This window comes from Varanus komodoensis, unplaced genomic scaffold (assembly GCF_004798865.1).
Source record: "Varanus komodoensis strain SLA01 unplaced genomic scaffold, ASM479886v1 scaffold34_1, whole genome shotgun sequence".
NCBI classification, from domain to species: domain Eukaryota; kingdom Metazoa; phylum Chordata; class Lepidosauria; order Squamata; family Varanidae; genus Varanus; species Varanus komodoensis.
In genome coordinates this window covers 6,688,208-6,709,721 of record NW_025335854.1, presented here as the reverse complement: position 1 = coordinate 6,709,721, position 21,514 = coordinate 6,688,208, and the positions used below count along the sequence as shown (strand labels likewise).

Genomic DNA, 21,514 nt, shown 5'->3' with positions numbered 1-21,514 from the left:
AGGACCACAAGCTGTCCACCCCTGCAGTAGATATGACAAGCGTCCAAAGGGTAATACTAAACACCCCTGTGCGGAATGTTCCAGTGATTCCACTGTTAATACCAGGCTGCAGTGTTTAGGATAGCAGTCTGACCTCAGTTTAGCCACATACATGTTGTATAATCATCTGCAGCCTCATAAGTCATCATCTGCAAATAACACTGACCCAGCGTATCGGTTGTCACTTAATTATGGGCTGTCATTAAGTGCAAACCAGGTCTTAGTCTTTAATGCATGTATTTTAAAAAGGCACAGTTTTTTAAAATGCCATAGCCAAAAGCAGTCTATTCCTTTTCACTCTGAACTTGGTAAGCTGGTCACTGTTTGATTCCACGTAGTTTATATATTCTGCAGATCCCAATGTCCTTTTAAGATTCATATCTCAGACTAAGAAATTTCTGTGGAAAACCTACATACAATTTGTTGCTTGCTACTTGATTTATTTGCTGCCAGATAAATCAAGTATAGCAGGTCTCTGAACGAAATGTTTGTCTTCAGCTACATTTTGGCAAACTGTGTTCTGCCTTCAGTGGGAAACTCTGCAAGGCATATGGAGATACTCAAAATGTCACTAGCACAAAACGTTCTTCCGAACCAACCACTTTTATGTTGCATAGCATTGGAGCATCAAGACAAAATAATCTAGGTATTCCCCTTTCAGAATGTGGATGTTGTTGTTATAACTAACCAGGCAGGAAGAGCGGTAATCTGAGGTAAATGGAGCATGAAATGGCCTAGCTTGAGAAGCACATCGCTGTTTTTAGACCCTGAGGGTGAAATGAGCTAAGATGGGGAAGCGTTTGTTTTTACTATTAGTTCAGATTCCCTTCAGCCATTGTGGTTGCAGGAGCGTGTGAAAGCAAACTTCTCCAGTGCTGATCCTTGGTGCCAAACAATTTTTCTACACTTGGTGTATTGTGGGTAAGATACACAGAAATATTTTACCATCTGCATCATTCACGCTTGTAAAACATCTATGAAAATATCATTTCCAGCTTCTATGTGGGAAAACTCATGTTACAGTTGTGGGTATAAACCCATTTTCCACTGAAGTTAATAACAAAACACTTACTTTTAATGTAGATATAACTAGTAGTCTCAGTTTGTGCTAGACAAATCAAAGATCCGGAACCCCCATTTCCAGTCCACCAGTGCCTAAAACCACAGCATTTCTCTGGCCTTCCTCTACGTAGCAGGCGCTGCATTGATCCATAAAGGTGCAAGAGCCAAACACTGGAGCAGCCAGAGTCATAATAAATAGATGTGCTATCTGCATCAAGTTGTACCAGCAACTATCTACTTCTCTTAACATTTGTCATGGTGGGATACTTTCAGTGCTACCATGCTTCTACTGAAGAGAATATGCTACTGCCTCCTCTACCTTATATTTCTAGGAATTCAATTTGGGCCCTTGTTTCCTTCTTTTGCAGTTCCGGGTGTTCACTGCCCCCTTCCATAAAGTGGGCTTTGCAGATTTCTGGTTGGCTGACCAGCTTAATAGCCTGGCTGTGATACTTATGGACCTTGAATACATGATTTGCTTCTACAGCTTTGAGCTCCAGTGGTCAAGCAAGGATGCACTGCTGGGACAGCCAAGTATGTCAGTAGGAGGGACAATTCACGTGTAGCTGCCATGCGTAGTCATATTGTAGGCCAAGCTGAGCTTATTTGTTCAGTGAAAAGCCATACTGAATCTTCTAGGAATTTGGCACACTGCTGTAAAAATCACATTTATTATGCATGCGGAGGTATGTTTGGTTACAGGACTTGTATTAGCAAGGAAGAGCTTATAAAAGAATGTTTCTGGTAAGGAAAGTTTGAAGGCCCAGTTCAATGGGGTGGGCAGAAAGTATGTTTCTTTTTATTTGCTAAGTTTTCATGTCTTACTATGTTTCACTTCTATAAAAGGGCATTTATATTAAATACTCAATAGTTAAGTGCTGGATTTATACTGCTGAGCAATAATTGGAAATTATGCTCCCAGTTCACAAGATTTTGGATTTGGGGAGTTTTGTCTGGGATCCACGATTAGAGAAATTGCAGGAGAAGTCTTTTCTTTGTCTTTTGAAGATCCTCTCTGTTTTTCCAGGCACGCATATCTGCGACACCTATGCCTATGGCGTGCGAGCAGTTGTTCAGTGCATTCCTGCTTGGTTGAGATTTGTCCAGTGCCTGCGCCGATATCGTGACACCAAACGGGCCTTTCCCCACCTGGTCAATGCTGGCAAATACTCCACTACGTTCTTTATGGTGACGTTTGCAGCCCTTTACCGCACTCACAAAGGTACTAGATTTAAAGTCTGCTGATCAACCCTGTTTCTCTTCCTCAGAGGCCAGCATATTTCTCAGGAGAGCTGATAGTGTGACAGTGATTCAGTGAAATTATCAGTCCTTTGCACCAACCTCTGAGGCCCTTTCTGTTTATTATATAGCTATAGGATTGGAATACTGCAGTTTCTTTCCTCAGTTATTATTTATTCATTGCCATTAGCATGCACGGCACTTAACAGCTTGGTAACCAAAAACTCAGGTTCTGGTTCCCATGAAGTGTGTGGGTTTCATTTTGTTTTGTTTCATTTCTATACTGCCAGTAGCTAATGTTTACAGTCAAAGTTTGTAAAACTTTGAACTCCGGAAAACAGAGGGAGGGAAAAGATGAGGGTGCTAGCTTGGTGACCACAAGTAAATGCTGTTAGATTGACTGACGTAAAAATGGAATTATGAAAAGAGTTGTAAATCTCTTAAACCTCTAACTTGACCCAGATGAGATTTACTTGCTTGTTTCTGATCAAATGGTTCTGTGTTTATGTTGCCTTGAGCATCACTTTTTGTGGAATGTAAATTAACTAAATAATTAAATAAAATTATGTTGCCTGTACCATCTTAAGCCTCCCAAAGGCTTTCAGTAAAACTTGACTTAGAGTGCTAGTCTAGGAACTTTTTTGAGAATGGGAAGTAATAGTATTAAAATGTTTCCCTCACAAAAGGAGAGATACTTTTATTCATATGTTTTTCTATGAAAGGAAATAATTTAAATACTAGATGTGTGAGGAGAGTAACAGTATTTCAAGATTGTGTGTAATAGTCTAAAAACAGCATTTTTATGTTGGTAATCACTGTTGCATGAAACCAAAATGAGACCATAAACTTATAGGTGTGAAGAAGTGTGACCAGTGCTAGAATAGTGTTTCTTGATTTTCATATGTAACCTTTTTTTTTAATGTGAGATGATGGGGAATTGCTTCCAAGCCATTAATCTGCAGATTGAGATCTCCTGAAACAGCATGTTCCCACGTCTCCGTGGAAACCACAGTGCTGCGCTTTTGCTGTTCTTGTAGAAGAAGAAAGCTTTTAGTTCCCTGCGCTTTAGGCAGTCACAGTGTCTGTCTTTGTTCTTTCCCCCTCAACTCCCATGTCAATCAAGGGGGCTCACTAGGTTCTGAAACACGTGCTGGTTTAGCCACAGCTTGGCAAAAGTGCATGTTTCACTCACGCACAGGTACAACAGAAGCAGAATGTGAGGAACTAAAATTCTGCTAAACACTTTTACTGCTGTCTCGTAAATGTCTTTTTCACCTCCCTTTGATTTGCATCTTCTGCATTTATTAAGAAAATGCCAAGTTTATTCTGGAACCTCAGTCCTCCTTGCCAAGTTGATGCTATTGAAATGGGTTTAGCAGCTAGAAATTAATTCAAATGTTGATGAGAATTTTGGGGGCTTTAGGGTCAGAACTGTCCTGTTAAAGGGGAGAGAACAGATGACATTGCCAGAGGAACAATAACTCGTTATGGCCATGCACTGAAAAAAATGGGGTCTTAGGAACCTGCCTTGTTGTGGTGCCTTTGGATGGGGGTGGGTGGCATTAGCTTGGTGTCTCAGATAGGCATTGCACTCGGCTTCAGATCCAAGGCACGTGGTCGGCTTGCCTCGTGTAGGGTGTTCCCTTGAAAAGGCTGAAGTGGCGAGGTGTTGGTGGGAAGTCGGAAGCCATAATGTGAAGGAGCCTGGGATGGGTTCAGGCAGCAGCAGCATCCTCGTTCCTTCCCTTGAGGTGTTTTCAGTCAGTTGTACCCAGTGTGGCACACTCAGTTTAGGGATACGCCAAAACAGGGAAATCTACCTCACTGAGCACAACAGATTTCATGCACGCTTCTGATCCAGTGCTTGCAAGTGGGCTGATTTGGGGCAGGGGCGGTACACTGACTTCCATTTCTAAGGCAGAGCACAGTTCACTCTTTTCCCTTTTTCTTTTGAACCACTACTGAAATGTGCCCAAATTGGCATCCGAAAACCACATGGCTGTAGCACAATTTGTGTGGAATCAGGCGATTTTCTCAAATTACCGTTTAGGCCAAGTGGTCAGTTCTGCACAAATCATGCTAGAGCCATGTGGTTTCCATGTGTTTTTAAAGCAAATTTCATTAGTGGTTAAAAACAAGCAAACTGTGGTCTGTCCTAAAGACAGAAGCCTGTGAGCTGGTGCCAGCATAGGGCTAATAAACTGTAATGTGGGGGGGGGAGAGATCATGTAGATCCACTGGATGTTCACCCCTCAAACATCCCTCTTCCTGATCTCCTCTTTTCTCAGGAAGGCCCAGAGGAAAGGCTTAACCAGAAAGGAGGCTGGCAACTGCAGGTGATGATTTTGCCAGCCAAAAAGTATAGATCCCTGCTTGAAGACGTATGAAAAAGCAATATTTAAAATTTTGCTTCTGGCATAACTTGCACTAAAGTTCCAACTAAAGCAACCCTATCATGTTTACTTGGCAGTGAATCTCACTGGTTAGTCCCAGGAAACCTACATCCAGGCAGCCAGAGTCACTCACAGATTACTGTAAGGGAAAGTAAAAGGAGAAACCAGATAAAGCTAGTCTCTGATAAGAGGTTTGGGTAGTCTGTCACAGGACTAGATTCCCTGCTTTGGCTCCACCCTCCTCTCTGACTGGAGAGCCTGACAAGGTTGCAGACAAGTGCTAAATTACTTTTAAAAAATGAAAGCACTCTTGAGCCTTGGACATATGCCCTATATGAGATGAATACAAGCACTTTTTCTGCCCCACAATTTTGTTTTTTTTCCTTCTTCTCTCCCACAGTTTTAAAGCAAGTGATGTCTGAATATCCTGATATTCAGGACTGCCTATCCCAGTGTCATGAAATCTTATCCAGCGATTCTGTTATGAGAGCTACAAAATATGTTGATAAGAAATAGAAAGGTGTCAGTTTTCACAATTGCAGACATTTTTGTGTATCCATGACATATTCTCAGCATTTTGTTTTGCCTTTTTAGATTTCAATTTTTCAGAGGAAAAAACAACTAACTTCTATAAATGGTTGTAGAATCCTATTATTTTCCTTCTACTGTATCTTCAATAGAAATATTTCATGTGCGGATACAAATGCGGACATAAAAGCAACTTAAAGTCATAAATAGTTATTCTTTGTGGTCTGTGTGCACCACACATGTGGGCTCTTTGCACATGTGTGGAGCTCTTTTCAGGAAGATTCCAAAGCTGATTAATTGGTGTTCGGTGGCCAGCAATGCTTTAGAACTAACAGAATTCATGTTGATCTAATGATGGCTTTGGATCAAAGGTAAAGTATTCAGACAGATCTGAATTTGGCAGGTAGAATTAATAAAACACGCAAGGAAAAATTGCTCTTAAATAGTGTCAGAATCTCTCTGGGCAACCTCTCTGACTAGAAGCAACCATCTCAGTCCATGAAGTAGCATCAGCCTCACTTTGTTTGTTCGTTTGTTTATAAAATTTGTACGCCATCCAATTACTTGCGTCTCTGGATGGCTTACAGCATAAGCTTTGTTGTCACTGAAATGTTCTCTTATGGCATGTACAGTGGTGCCTTGGCTCACGAATGCCTTGGTTCACAACCGAATCAGCTCATGAACAAAAAATTCATGAAAATTTTGACTTGGGGTGTGAACTCCACCTTGGGTGGTGACCAAGATCACAGCCATCTCCCCACCCCCCCCAAGTTGCAGTTGCGTTCGTGCAGGGAAGACGTGTATGATCACAGGTGCGCTCCCGCAGGAAAGATGGGCGCAATCTTGGCTATCTCCCTCCCCCCCCCAACCAGCACGATCACGGCCATCTCCCCACCCCTCGCCCCCGAGTGGGGAGATGGCCACAATCACAGTTTCGTTTGTGCGGGGAAGACATAGAGGAACTGACAACAGAAGAACTTGCTGGACTCCAGAGTGAGCAGCAGAAGGCACTCGCTGAGGAGGATTTCACTGAGGAAGAGGAAGGCAGGGAGGAGGTTAGCAGGGATGTGATACAATCCATTATGAAAAAATGGAATGAGTGCCAGGATTTCTTTGAGAAGCACCACCCCAACATAACTGTAACGAACAGAGTGTTGAATCTGATGAAAGCTAACGTGGTCTCTCATTTCCGGAGGGTTATGCAGCGCAGGAAGAAACAAGTGACCATAGACAGATTTTTCACCAAAATTGACCCTGCAGCTAAGAAGAGAGGAAACCCCTGAAAGAGATCTCCCCAGTGTCCTTATGGAGGGGGACTCTCCCTCCAAACAATAACCCCCCCACCTAGGTTAGTGCTCTCCACTGTACTGTACAGAACTTTGTTACTTTGTTGTTCTTTGTCACTTTGTTTCAGATTTTTCTGATTAAAAACGAAATGGTTACAGAACGGATTAACCTTATTTACATTGAACCTTATGGGGAAATTTGACTTGGGCCACGACCAATTGGGTCACGACCAGAGTCGTGGAACGGATTAAGTTCGTGAGCCAAGGTGCCACTGTACTTTCCATGTTGGGCATATCAACAATCCAGGCTCATCTGTGTGTTTCTTCAGACCTCTGATATGTGAGAAACTAGTTAGCATCCTAGTTCAGCACCAGTGATGAAACATTGGCCTAACACCTATAAAGGCAAGAATCCCAAGGCATCTGGAGAGACACAAAAGGACATGAAATTGGGAGTCCAGCTCTTTGCCATTTGGAAGAAATGTACTTCCAAGGGGCATTAGTGTGAGAGCAGGGGGGAAGGGACCTTGTCGCTTACTGCCTGAATTGTGCAAAAGAGCAGGTCTGTGATGGTTGCCATGGCAATAGAAGTATGTTCATTATTTTTTAAAAAGCTCCCCACCCCATTATGCTCGTCTATGCCAGTTACTGACTTGGGGGAGAAGTGGGAGCTCCAGGCCACTAGCTGAGAAACCAATAATCCTCTCTTAGAAGGTCAGGCTGTTCGCTGCCATCGCCTCTTTGTGTGGGAGCTGCCAAACATCACAGCCTTTGTGATGGGATTGTTTTCCTTCACTGATTTTTGTAGCCCAGGAAAATCCTGGCTCCCGTCCAGGGTCTGGATGCTCGTGCCCTTATTGATGCAGCTTAGCCTAGGTTCCAAGGCCCAGTTCTCCTGTGGGGTAGTTCTGAGCAGCCACATCAAACACGCTGGGTAAGCTGCCTTCCCTCTGGCTGCGATCCAGCGCACATTTACGTACGCGAGGGTGATTGGAATGAGTCGGTCTTGCTTCATATAATGTGATTAGGTCTGAGATATTAGAGTGTTTTGCCATGTAACCACAAGGGGAAGGGGATGTTCCGGTGTGTTTGACTGGGATAGGCCCGTTTGTAAAAAGCCGCACTTGGGTATTGGAGCAGACTTTTTTCTTGCTCTGTCCTGCGGGAGAGATAAGCCCACAAATACGAATCTTCCTTACTCAGTTACCTCTCGCAGAGCCCAGTGTTTTGTTTATTGTATTTTGTAATCCCTGCTATCCTGAGCATTGGAAGTAGTGGAGGAGTCTCACTACTCGGGCATTTAATGTGTGCATAGAAAGAAATAAAGGGGCCATGCAAGTGGGAAGCAAGAAGGCATATATAGAGGCAACAGAGACCCCAAAATAACATTAGCCAGCACTACAAAATGGTAACGTGTCTCTGAAATTTCTTCAATAAAATTTCCCAATCAGAATATTACAACTTAAATCAAATTTCATAGTGATACAGCTTCATATATATCCTAAACAGTGTAAATCTGGGCAATGAACCATGTTAATGTACAACTAAATAGAATATTATTTGCACCGTTTAATTCCAGCAGTGGAGCCTTCTGTCTCTTTTCCCGCACTGTGTACATGTCTCCCCACCCCCATAAAAGCCGAGGAGCAAATGAAATTGAACGCCCGTGGCTGATGGCTCCGCACAAGGTCTTAGCTCCTGGGCAGCCTGATGCGGCATGTTTCCCTGTGGCGCACGTGAAGTGCCTGTGCCGAGGCCTGGTCATGCCGGTTCTTCATTCAAACGCCTCTTTTCACTCACGCTGTGTCGCTTTGATTCTGTGCCTGAAGACCAACTGTAGGGACCACGTGCTTATATTGAGATTATTTCACATTAATTTAGTTATTCTTCATGCCTGTAAATACCAGACAGTACAAAAAGGATTTTTATCAACTAGTGGAAGGACAACAGAGAGGGAACAAACCTGGCCTCGTTTGGTGGGGAGTTCCACTGTCTGGGCATTGAAAAGGCTCCATTTTATGCTGTTTACGGTATTGTTTTGTTTTACATACTGTTGGAAGGCACCCAGAGGGCTTCAGGGGATAGTACAGAAAGGAAGTAAGTGGCTGCAATAACAGTCAGCATCAAGTGTGGCTCTGAAGAAGAATCTCTCCAGGAGAGTTCCAGAGCCAGGCAGGTCCATCCGTTAGCAAATGCAAAGGAAGCCAGAGGAGCAGGGCCGTATCCTGACAGGGTGCACAAAATGTACTTCAGAATGATGCAGGGGTCTTCGGTACCCCACCAGGTTTGTCTCTTGTGAGTGGGCTGGCAAAAAGTAGCTTGGGCCTATTAGTACAGAGAGAAATGATAGAACCAGAACGCAAACAACTCCGTGGGTCCAGGAAGCGTGAGCCTTTTTCTAGACAGAGAATCTTTGCTAATGTTCCCTTGGGTGAGAAGTGAAGTTCCAAGGCTTCGTGTTTATTCATGCAGCCGTGGGGTTGGGACAAAGCATCGCAGGAAAAGTTAGGGGTCACAGCTGTCTCTCCTGGGGAATGTTTTTCATGAAACAGGGAAGTCAGCAGCATTCTTGGGCCTGCGAGAGAGGCTTCCTCCTCTCTTTCTTTGTGGTGGGTGTATGAGTTAAGAAGATCATCAGTTCTTGACATGTCAGCAATATTGGATGGTTTCAAAAGGCGTCTGACAAATACAGAGGACTTCTGAAAAGATAGGGGACTTTGATGGAGGGGGGAAAAGTAGGATAGCTATGACTGTAGTACTTGCTGCTGAAGTCATTTCACTTCTCAGGAGTATGCAGGGTGGGTTATTGAAGGGTCCTGCATAGTAGAACCTGTCTTGTTTCTCCTCCCTGCTTCAACCCCCTTTTGTTCATGGTTCTGCCCTTCACCCCACCCGAGAACCCTAAGTATGCTCAACTGCCTCTGCACTAATAAAAGGGAGGTGGCGGTGAGTGGAACGGAGCCTCCAGGTTCCTTATCAATGTGTTGCTCTTAAGCTTCTCCTCCAAAACACTGCCTAACTAAAATTCACACTGGTTGTAGTTTAGGATTCCTGGACAAGTGCAAAGTGTCTGACTTGTAGGTGGCAATGTTCATATTAGCTGGAAGGTTCTTATCTTAAGGTACTACTTACCTTAAGATTATGGCAGCTTTTTGATAACCCCTGCAGACTTCCTGCCCCTTATTATCATGGCTTTGACAATCAGCAGAAACCGCAGCTACCTGCTGAGGCCGGCCCGCCCAGAATGTTTATCATGGCCACTGTGCTCTGCGGCAGTTTTTCAATAGCACATGGCAGTGATTTTTTTTGCCATCAAGCTGCACTGAACGGAATATATTGTTTGCCTTCTCTGGGATAATTCAAGAGTAAACAAAGACCATTCACTGGCAGCATTTTCAGTGTCAACCATGAGCGCCGTGGAAACGTTTTTGTTTGGCATAGTGGGCGTTTACAGAAAGCATATGCAGAAAGAATTTGAAGGGATAATTCTCTGATAATCATACATTTCCTTTAGAAAGAGCTATTGTATCTGAAGGTATTAACCTGTCTCGCTTTGATGTCCCTTTTGGCAATCTGCATTCCTACTTACCTGTTCGTAGTGTGTATGGCTGAGTTTATTTATTTATTTATTTAAAATATTTTTATGCCGTCCTAAATTGCAAAGAGCCTCAGGACAGCTTACAGCATGAAATAAATAAAATCCCCAGCCCACACTGGCTGCAATTAAAAACATAGAAAAAACCATATTAAGACTTATTAAATATCGCTGAAATAAAAAGGTCTTAGCCTGGCGCCAAAAAACAAATAAGGACGGCGCCAGGAGGACCTCTCTGGGGAGCGCATTCCATAGATGGGGCGCCACCGCAGAGAAAGCCCTCCTCCGGGTACTTACCCTCCTAATTTCCTTCAGGGAGGGCTCCCAGAGAAGGGCCTCTCCCGCAGATCTCAAGGGGTGGGAGGGCTAATATGGAAGCAGGCGTTCCTTCAGGTATCCAGGTCCCAAGTCGTTCAGGGCTTTATAGGTGATAACCAGCACCTTGAATTGAGCCTGGACTTCGATGGGAAGCCAGTGAAGCTGGTAGAGGACTGGGGTTATGTGAGAATAATGCCCAGTCCCCGTCAGCGACCTGGCTGCTCTGTTTTGCACCATCTGAAATATCTGGACTGTCTTCAGGGGCAGCCCCACATAGAGCGCATTGCAGAAATCCAACTGGGAAGTAACCAATGCATGTGTCACTGAGTTTACATCTCAGGCATCTAAAACACATAGTTATGCCAGTGCTCAGTCAGGTTAATGGTGAACCTTTCACTGCAATGGTAACTGTCTCACAAGAATGACTGTGAGACAGGTTTATATTTTGCATGAAACTTCTGCAAAGTAATTTTAAGTCTTATACTCTGAAGGTCAAACTACACCCAGCTTTATCAGCCTCTGAACAACATCCCCCCATCAATACCACTTAAGTATTCATGTCAAGAGAATCTAATCTGTGGCAATTCTCTTTTCTTTTTGTCTTTGCCATTTTATTAACAGATTACTGGTTTCTAATTGTTATTTTTTAGAATTTCTCTGTCTGTATTAACCCCCCCCCCTTTTGCACATGCTTATATTTGGCAATAGTTTGTTCTGTTGTAACGCTGTTTTTCAGCCTGTTTATCAACTTTGTGATGCTTCTTTGAGAGCGGCAGCAGAAAGAAATATGAATAGCTGGGAGACTGTAAAGATAGAGATATAAGAAGATAGGCCTGGCAATCTTGTAGCCATAAAGGTGTGCGTGATGTAAAAGCGTAACCTTGGGCGGCCTGTGTTTGTGTATTATTGGTCTTTCTGACATGATGTCTCCACATAAATACTATCAGAAGAGAAACATGCATGTGACAGGCCCCTGAAACATGTATAAGGCACACTCATTTTTGAAACAATTATCTGAAACCTGTATCAGATACAAGCCCAGTCTTCCTGTGTTGTGTATATGCCAGAAAAACCAAGTCCTTAAAACGTATTTGCCATGGTTCACAATAAAGAGCATGAATATGTCATTAGGAGTCAGCCCTCCTGTCCCTAAAGATTTCTTAATTTGCCTTCTAAAGCCTTTATTGTGTTAAAGCCGACCGGCTCTGTGATACAAAATAAGAGTATGCAGAGGTCAGTAACAAAAGACACAAGCAAACTGGAATATTTGCCATTATGGAGTTGATTCCAAGCTGGATGCCTCCCCTCCCTTCTAAACCACAAAGAACTGGCTCCACCAGGAACATTTGACATTTCGTGTTTGCTCTGCACTCTTAACTTGACATTGTGTAATTGAACTAATGATGTTAGATTTTCTTCCATCATTTCAGTTTGGTCCTCAGAATTCCCCCAGAATTTGAAACTGGCTGATTCTCAGTGACGGCTGGGCTTATCTCTGGGTCCCATGGCTGTGGCATTTCAGCTGCCAGTTCCAACTCGCCGCCTCTTCCATTCCTGAATCAGAATCTGAGTCAACAGCCTTTGAAGGTTACATTCTAGGAGCAGTGAGCAAAATCCCTACATTTGCCTACCTATTTTGTGCTGGATCCTTTCTCTTCCTGACTTGGATATGTGGGCTGCATGGTGAATAGCTGGTTTGATTGTGGATACCAAGCACCATCTAGATAGCCTTGTAGATCGCATGGTGGTGACATCATGGATTATGGTCCATGTTGGTACCAATGACGTTGGGTGTATTAAAGAACAGACAATCAGTCCTATTCCGAGGCCAATGTGGCAACCCATGAAAGGGCCTTTGTGGTGGCTATTCCCAGGCTATGGAACGTCCTCCTAAGGAGGACTAGGTTTACTCAGTAAGGTTTTGGTCAGTAAGTAGGCCTGCTGTCTTTTCCTTTATCTGTTTTGTTTTGTTTTTGCATGTTAATGTGTATGTTTTGTTCTAATCAGTTTTTATTGTGCCTGTAACTGGTAGGTAACATTCTTGATAGGAAGGTAGGACACAACTCAATTAAATTAATAAAGAAATTGAATGCCTATTATAACCATTTTCCTAATTTGCAAGGGTTAGCCATGTTAATCTGTTGTAGCAAAAACTACAAGCAGTCTTTTGCCCTCTTAAAACTATGTTTTTCAAGATGCCACAAGAATCTTAACTGTACTTAACTGTATTAAATCCTTCAAAGCATGCATATTGATACACCTGCTGTATGAAAATCAAACATGCAAATCTTAATTAGAATTATTTTAATAAAAATTACTATGGAAACAGATGATTACTCTGAATCATCCCATCTTTAATGGGGGAGGGAGGAAACTAAAAACGAGTAGCACTTAGAAATGGGCAAAAGATATAAAAGGCAATTCTGGCTTGCTTTATTCTTAGGATAAATTGGTGGCAGGTGTTAAGCACAACAGCTTTTCCTAAATCTGCTTTACATGCCTACTGACTTTTTCTAACATTTTAACTTCATTACATCAAAGTCTCCAAGCAGATTTTTTTTCCAAATGCACATAGATATTATCATTAGCGTTTGCAGCATGGCTCATTTTTGCAAATTAAATAGACACATAGTGCTCAGGGGCTCTGGATGGAATGCCGATGTCCTGATTTTTCCAGCCTTCCAGGCTGCACTGAAGAGGACTGCTCGGATTTGCCAGCGGAGATTGAGATATAATTGCTTGCCTAGAGCAACATCTTTCTGCAGCATCACCAGAATACTAATGAGGGGAAACAATAAGGGAGAAAGGTGGCAAGCTGATTCCTAGGAAAAATTGAGGTATGCGGTTGATAGCATTGTGGGCAAACAATTCAAGAGGTGAGAGCGAAAGGTGAGAGAGCAGTGCCTTTTTGTCAGGTGTCTTTTCTTAGGAAGCTTAAATTATTATTTACCCACCTCAATAATTCAACAAGAGGGCACAACCCAGACCAACTGCTGTTAAAGAGAATTATGGCCTCAGGGTGCAGAAGCAGAAATATCTGCTTCTGCAAATTAATACATTGTCCTGCATTAGCAATCAAGCTAGAAGTTAATAGAGTTCTCTCTTTCTCTTCTCTCCTTTACAATGCCCATTTTTGAAAATGATTTAAACTTATTCCAAGGCTACCTTTAGGGTGCAATTAGTTTAAGTTCTGGTCTCTTATTTGAATTATCTTATTTGAGTCATTTGCCATTCTGGATTCAGGTAATTCCCTGAAGATCTCAACAATACAGTGTGGAAGCACAAAGAACACTTGCGACACTTCAGAAGTCGAGACAATACTGTAAATTAGAGATGACTGATCTTCATAATTTGTAAAAGGAAAATGTCTTTGTAGTACATACAAGGAACCGTCCTGTAATTCAGTAGCTGCAGCCTCTTATTATGATTGTGCGTATTGCTACCCGTGCTGGGTTGGCTGGGCCGTGTGGGCTCAGGCTCGTCTCTGAGCATCAGGCATTAGGTGACTTGTTCGTTGTCACTGCCAAAAGCAGGGTGTGCTGTTTGTGCCGCTGGAGGAATGAGGGCAGTTATTAAACCTGGCTTCCTTGTGCCAGGATGTAGCAACTGCTTCAGTAGTTGCCTTCTTGCACCTCTAATACAGCAATCGAGCCCTGTGCCAGAGAAGTGCCTAGACAGAAACACCCCACAAAAGGAGTGGGTGAATAGAGAAGATATCGTTTGCGCTGCTCCTCAGCATTATTTCATTATAGGAAGCTTCTGGGTCAATGCATTTTCATTTATTTATTTATTTATTTATTTATTTATTTTTGGTTACTCTGTAGTTGTAGAAATCGGAACTTGGAGATAAGAAATGCATTAAAAACATAATGGATGCTCTTTATTCCACTGTCTCTTCCTTTTTATGAACTATTTTTCATGAAACCCACAAATACTCTCTCATGCTGCATTTGCAGGTTTATAAGCAAACTTTAGCTGGGGATCTTCTTGACCTTGGGAGTCTTTCTTGCTCATCATGCATGCTTTAAGATCAGGCACGCAACACGGGTAGAGGGCTGCGTGCACACAGCTGCACTGAATCACATTCATCAAAGCCATGGAAGGAATAGCCCATAATTTTTCTTGGCTCCCTTCTCTGTAATGCTGGTAGACATAATCTCTGTGGCGGGCAGTCTTGTCCTTGTAACAAGACTCGGCAACACCAGATATAGGATGGTGGGCTTCTTGAAAGAAGAGGCCATGTGAACTGTTCAGGAGCTGAAGAATATCGAGGACGTTTTGGGGAGCTGAGGTAAACATTCCAGGGAACATGTAACCTTCACCATTTGTATCATAAAAGTGACAAAAAACTTGAGCACACACATTACAAAAACCTTGGCTGTGCCACAGATGTATTTTATCAATACCCACAACAGTGCAGAGCGTATTTTTTATTTAAACGCTATTTTAACTGTTAATGGTTTATTTGTTGATTTTAAATTGACCAGGCTGTTTCCACTATTTTATCTTATGTATTTTATTTATTTGATGATTTTTTTGTATTTTATGCGGGATTTTAATGATTGTAAGCCACTCTGAGGCTTATGCGATGGGGGCGGCATATAAGCTGTCTAAATAAATAAAAAATATAAAAAATAAAATAAAGAGGGTTCCAAGCTCACTCCCTTGTCATCTCCAGGACAGAATCCTGCCTGGGGTATTGGAGAGCAAAATTGCCAGTGAGAGTCAATAGGTCCATGGTCTGATGCAGCGTAAGGCCATCTTCCTGTGCTCCTCTGAGTTTCTCTGTGGGCTTTGACTAGATTAACAAGCCTTCTCTTCAAAGGCCTCTTGTGGTGATGGGAGGTTAGCAAAAGACATGCTCTGCCATGAAGGAAACCACATTTGCTTCACAGAAGAAAGGGTTTTCCCTGAGGCGAAATATTGCAGGAGATCTCCAAGTCAAATCAAATGATTCTTCTCTTTTTTTTACAGTCCTGTAGTGCAAAACCTTTAAAGCCAAGAGATTAGTTAGTTAATTAGTTATTAGATTTCTATCCTGTCTGCTTTTTTTTAAGAACTCAAGGTGGTTTACATCATTCCCCTCCTGCTCTCAATCTTATCCCCACAAAAACCACCCTGTGAGGGAGGTTGGGCTGAGAATGTAACTTGCCCAAAGCCACCCAGCTGCCTCCATGGCTGAGTGGGGACTTGAACCCAGATCTCCTGAATCCCAGTCCCGTGTTCTTAACATGACACCACGCTTGTGTGTCGTATCTGGAACTGTAATAGAACATTGACAGGTCTATTATGGACAGAATTTGATTTTTGGAAGACTTGAATTCAAAATAAGTTGAAAAGATGAAGACTGGTTGCAGCAGTTTAAATCACAACATGCCCTATGCAAAAACTGTTGTGGGTTGTTTAACCCATGGTGTGGCTGCTATGTGGAGATGGCTCTTCGGCTGTGCGAGCCCCACTGGGGGTGCCATGCCATGCCATGGTCTGTTAGGGCTGCGTTTAATGCTTGAACTTATTCAGAGTATCTGTTTCTGGATGGAGGAGTTGGAAACAGGCAACCCTGGCTTTAGTGTCCACTCTTTCCCCCCTTAATGGTATGATACTTGCCCAGTTCCGGAAAAATATCAGATTCCATCTGGAGTGGACTTTATCCAGTGAAAGCTTGTTTATGCACAATAAAGCTGCTAGTCTTAAAGTGACACAAGACTCTACATTAGATCCAGATGAAATCTTATCTGAAGTAAACACACTGACATCAATGGGGTTTAACTCTGTTACAGCCAACTGAAGTCCTATTAAGTGTGATGGTGGTGCGGTACTGTAAGAGCAGTGAAGTCTGGAGCCAAACTTTTCTTTTTCCAGGGATAGCAGGTCCTCTCACTATTCCTTATCACCTGTCCTGCATTATGCCAGAATTGCCAGATGGAATTACAAATTCTTAACACTTTCATCATGTGGACGAATATTACTGTGCCTTGCCATATGTGAAAGCATCCACTTCCATCTATTGGACAAAACAGGAATGACAGCCTCGCTGATGATTTAGCCATTGAAAAGTAATTTGTATTTGCGCATTGCATTTGTAACTGCATAAGGAATTTCACGTACATGATTTTGGCCATCCTGCAAGTTATGCCAGTATTACTGACTCTGCAAGCTACCTGGATGGTAAATTAATCTAAATCAAATCAGCAAGAAAACAAGGTTGGAAGATCAGATAGAATTACAGAACTTTACTGTCAGCAATGAAGAAACTGAAATTGTGAATGATTTCACATCCCTTGGTTCAGTCATTATTCGAAGAGAGACTGCAGCCAAGAAATCTGAAGAAGACTAGACTGGGAAGGGCAGCAATGAAGGAACTAGACAAGTGTAAGGACATTTCAGTCAAGGCCAAGGCCAAGGCCATCCGCACTGTTGCATTCTCAGTTACTATATAAGGGTGTGCAAGCTGGACAGTGAAACAAGCTGACTGGCAGAAAGATGAACGAGATGAGCTGTCCCTGGAAGCGAAAACAGCAAAAGTGAAGCTGCCCTACTTTCGGCACTTGGTGAGATGGCCAGACTCCCCGGAGAAGTCGATCATGCTGGGGCACACCAAAGGCAGAAGAAGACAAGGAAGACCGAATATGGGATGGATTGGCCCCATCAAGGAAGCCCCAGCCTTGAATCTACAAGAGCTGAACGGGCTGTCATGGATAGGACATTCTGGAGGGCTTGCGCTCCTGAGGTTGCTCCAAGCCGGAGACGGCTTCGTATATTATATTACCTAAACATTGCAGCAGATCTGACCAATAAATCATGCTGAGTTAAGCCCAGACCGAACACTGTTTATTACTGTGTCATTCTTCTGGCCAGGCCTTGCATCTCTTTGTTGCACTGCATGCGACATGCTTTCCTCTTCAAGATCTTCCAGGGTAGCTTCTCTTTCTACAGCTGCCAGCCCATGGGGCTGTAGGGACCGGAATGCAGGGCCCGCTGTAATCAATAACTTCCTTCTGCTGTTGCTCCTTTCTGCGGTGCCTCGTGCCCATTGGCACAAAAGCATTCAGTGCCTTCTGAGAGTAAGCAAAGTCTGACAGTTACTGGGCAGAATAGAGTGGTTTATTTTTGTAAGGTGAAAATGAAACACCTATATCTGATACATTCATATCTGGGAAGTGATCAAATTGGCTCTTCATTTACACAGAAGGCTTCCTTTAATTATATGTAAATGAGGCATTGATCCTGTTATATGGACTCAGCTGTAGAATTGGCAAGCTTATATCCAGAATATTTAACAGATGTGAGTGTCATGGGGGGGGGGGGCTATCCCTCTCATCTCTGCCTGAGTGCTAGTTCTGAGTGTTTGCATCTGATGTTGCGTATTGAGGACTGGCTGGACATTCCCCTGGAAATAAGCCCACCCTGCTGCCCAGCAGTCTCCTGGCCTGAGCTGGCTAGTCTGCTCTTGGACCCGCTGCCGAGGAGTCCTTGGAGGGTTGTCCTGCGGGATCTCAGCATTCATCCTGTGCTGGCCCAGTCTGGCGCAGTGCACAGCCTCATGGGTTTTGTGCCGTTGGTGCAACGCCTGCAGCAAATCACAGTCCAGATTTGGTTTCTTGGCCAGCAGGAAGATGGTAATCCACAAGTGGGAGATGTGGAGATTTTGTCATGGTCAGAGCTTTGGTTTGCAGCAGTGTTTCCTCTACACAAGGGTGCAGAATAGACCAGAATGTCCATCACCAGAGGCGAACGGATCCCATTGATTCATTCAGAATGAGAATGCTGAACTACTAACAGGGACTGGTAGATACGATGATGCAGCTATAGAGTGATTGCAGCTGCACTGGTTTCTTGTTTATTTTTGCTCTGCATTGCAAGTGTTTGCATTCTCCGGAATCTTAAATTGTTTCTAAGCCCCCTTTACTGGTGGAACTGCCTGTTTTGCAGCCCTAAACGGCTTCAGCCACAGTTTCTGGTCAAAAGTCTGCACCCATATCTACCTCTCCAGGCCTTAAGCCACCTTCACAGGCCCTGCCTTGAGTTGTGCCTTCCCATGAAACTGGGTGACCAGAGGAGAGAGCAGGTTTGCCTCACGCCCGTGTTGTTACCTTCTCTAGCTCCAGGTGAAGATGTTGCTCTTCCCTGAGGCATTTTAGGGATTCCAGATGTTTCCACTTAAGACTGGATAATTTCCAAATGCTCACAGCATATTGGAATGATTGCTTTTATGAATGTTATATTTTTATCTCTTGTGCAATAATTATTGCTGCTTGTTATTTATTATGCACTGCTGTCTTTTAGCATTGTGTGATCCATCAAGGGAAGTGTTGTTATTGCTGTCTTTTAGCATTGTGTGATCCATCAAGGGAAGTGTTGTTATTGGGCTGATTTATTTTTTTCAAATCAATGTTGAATAAATAAATATTTTTCCATTACATGTAAAGGTAATGTTCTTTAAATTACATAAAACTAATGTTTCAGGTTCATGCCTTTTCTAACACTGCTTGTTCATATGTGATTAGGCAGTGCATTTTCTACACAGAGACCTTGAGAGTCATATCCTAAACTTCTTATTTGTGTTAGTTAAATATTTAGTATGATTATACGCTGCTGGTATAATATACCATTAATGTAGCTGCTATCTAAGTAAAGCCCACTTGCTGTTATATAATGTAACGGTTCTTCTTTCTTCTAGCCCAAAAACACAATGACTACCAAGTGTTCTTCTACCTGTGGATCGTCTTCTATTTCATCAGCTCCTGCTACACCCTTATCTGGGACTTGAAGATGGACTGGGGTCTCTTTGACAAGAATGCCGGCGAAAATACTTTCCTGCGGGAAGAAATTGTCTATCCACAAAAAGTGTGTATACGCATATTGCATTTGCTGGGTTTGGAGCTGAGGATGCATACTCAGCTGGTACCTATTTAAGCCTGAAATGAGTGACTTGGCACCCTCCGGCTGAGATTCCTGACCATGTTGTCCAAGGCTGATGGGAGCTGTAGTCCAAAACACCTACAGGACATGAGATTATCTACTGCATTTAAGCTAGCAAGTTCCATTCATACTTAGTATAAAAGTTGTCTCAAAGAGGTGTGCTTTTAAAGGAGCATTAGAGAATGAAAGCCCATCTTGCAAATCTAGAGTCAGTGACAGGTGATGGGCTGGGTCAGAGAGAGGTGGAAGGCGTGTCCCTCTTCTGCCGTCTGCATCCCAAGCACCTCGACCTTTAGATCCTGGCGGGAATCCCTGCTCTCCTCTTTGCCCTGCCCTTCCCTCTGGGCGACCTGGGGTAGCGGCACGCAGCCAGGGATATCCTGCACATCTCTGACCTGAGGGATGCAGCCTGGTCCTTGGTTGGCCCGATGGGAGATTATGCAGCATGGTCACTTTGTGGTACAGCAGCAGAGGGGCATCTATGACAAGGAGAAGCCTACCTGTGCCAGAGGCGGCTTTCAGAGTATCAGGCCTCCAGCATCCAACTCGCCTGCACAGTGTAAACTGAATATTAGTCTCTGTCATTTCCTGCTTACTGTATCATGTGTTACTTACCATATATGCCAGTTGCTATGGTACAAGTGTGATACACCTTACAGATCCCTGTAAATAATATATGATACTTAATAGCGTATGATATATATGATATATATGATAATATATAAATGTCTCTGAGGGCATTTGGAGAGCAAGCAACCTCCAGCCAAGAAGCTTGCCAGCTCACTGCCAAATCATGGCACAGGTGCAGCCATTTTTATGGTATAATAGTGGCCTTGGACCAATTAGCTATGAGAGCCGTATCTCATTTTCCGAGATGCTGCCTTTGTATTTGACAGGGAAGACAGATCTGATTTGCCTGCATAGAGACCAGAGTAAGCATGGAGAACACGCAGGTGCAAGGGATGAATTTCTCTTCTGAACAATGTGAGTCATCCCCAGTGCGGTGCCCTGGATTTGTCAGACTACAGTTCTCCTCGGTTTGGCCATTGGTCATCCTGGCTGGCTGTAGTCCAGCACTTCCAGAGGACACCAGACCGGGGAAGGTTCCTCAGTACTTATCTTTGGAGGCTGAGCTCGTGAGCGTCCTTGTTCTGGGTTACAGTTGTCCTTTTGTTCTGTCTCCTCAGGCCTATTACTATTGTGCCATTGTAGAAGATGTGATTCTGCGATTTGCATGGACTATCCAGATCTCTCTCACTACCATGGAAATTCACCCTTATGCCGGGGACATAATCGCTACCGTGTTTGCCCCACTCGAGGTTTTTCGGTGAGATACACCAGCTAAATTAGTAGTTAGCAGGCTTTGTAGGCCTTGTTTGCAAATAATCATAAGTGATTTGTTATGCCATAGAGAGAAATACCACTTTGACCGTGTTGTGTGTCCTCACTGTAGATCCTGAATCGGTGAGCGATCTCAGCCACACACACCCCAGCAGCCCCAAAATTAGAAATGCTGTTTCTAGTCCTTATGGTTTTTTCAAAGGATATGTTTAAATGCAAATAATAATTGAAAAACAAGGAGATTTTGGGAAAGGTCTTCCTCAGATGAGAATTTCTTATCTTTTGAAACTCTCTATCCCTCTCTCTCTGGTTCCTGACCATTCTTACACAACTCTTCTTCCAACCTATGGTTCGTTCTTTGCGTGAAGTACCAGAATATTCAGAGATTTGGTAAAGAGGATTGCAGTATTGCAGTCAACAGGAATTGCGGAAGTTAAGTATATCTATGGAATCCTCGTCTGCATAACTTTCTTCAGTTTCAGAACGTGGGGTGTGTGTGCAGAGTCTCCACAGCCCCCCGCCCCCCGGTCCTCCTTACCTTGCTGGCTCTGCCCTCACTTAGCATCTGACACATGTTAAGGTAGGGAGAAAGAGGTTGTCCAGTAGTTACATCGATCAGTTAGCTGGGAAATACACATGCAACAGACGCCAGCGGTGGTGGCTTTTCCTTTCCAGAGAAGAGAAAATGTTATTCCAGGAGTGGCTTTCTTACTTCGACTTGCTTTGCTCTTAGATTTTAGCGGCTGTGGGGGGAAAATTTACATCCACAGGGTATTCTTAAGGCGTACCAT

General features: G+C 43.3%; 1 protein-coding gene across 1 annotated transcript in view; it reads left to right on the top strand.

Annotated features, from left to right (window-relative positions):
- Positions 1–21,514, top strand: part of XPR1 (xenotropic and polytropic retrovirus receptor 1) — a 91,141-nt gene that overhangs the window by 59,655 nt on the left and 9,972 nt on the right. The window contains exons 10-13 of the mRNA XM_044439293.1: positions 1,470–1,635; positions 2,129–2,323; positions 19,141–19,307; positions 20,570–20,709. Coding sequence (XP_044295228.1) covers positions 1,470–1,635; positions 2,129–2,323; positions 19,141–19,307; positions 20,570–20,709 — 668 coding nt within the window. The remainder of the gene's footprint in view (positions 1–1,469; positions 1,636–2,128; positions 2,324–19,140; positions 19,308–20,569; positions 20,710–21,514) is intronic.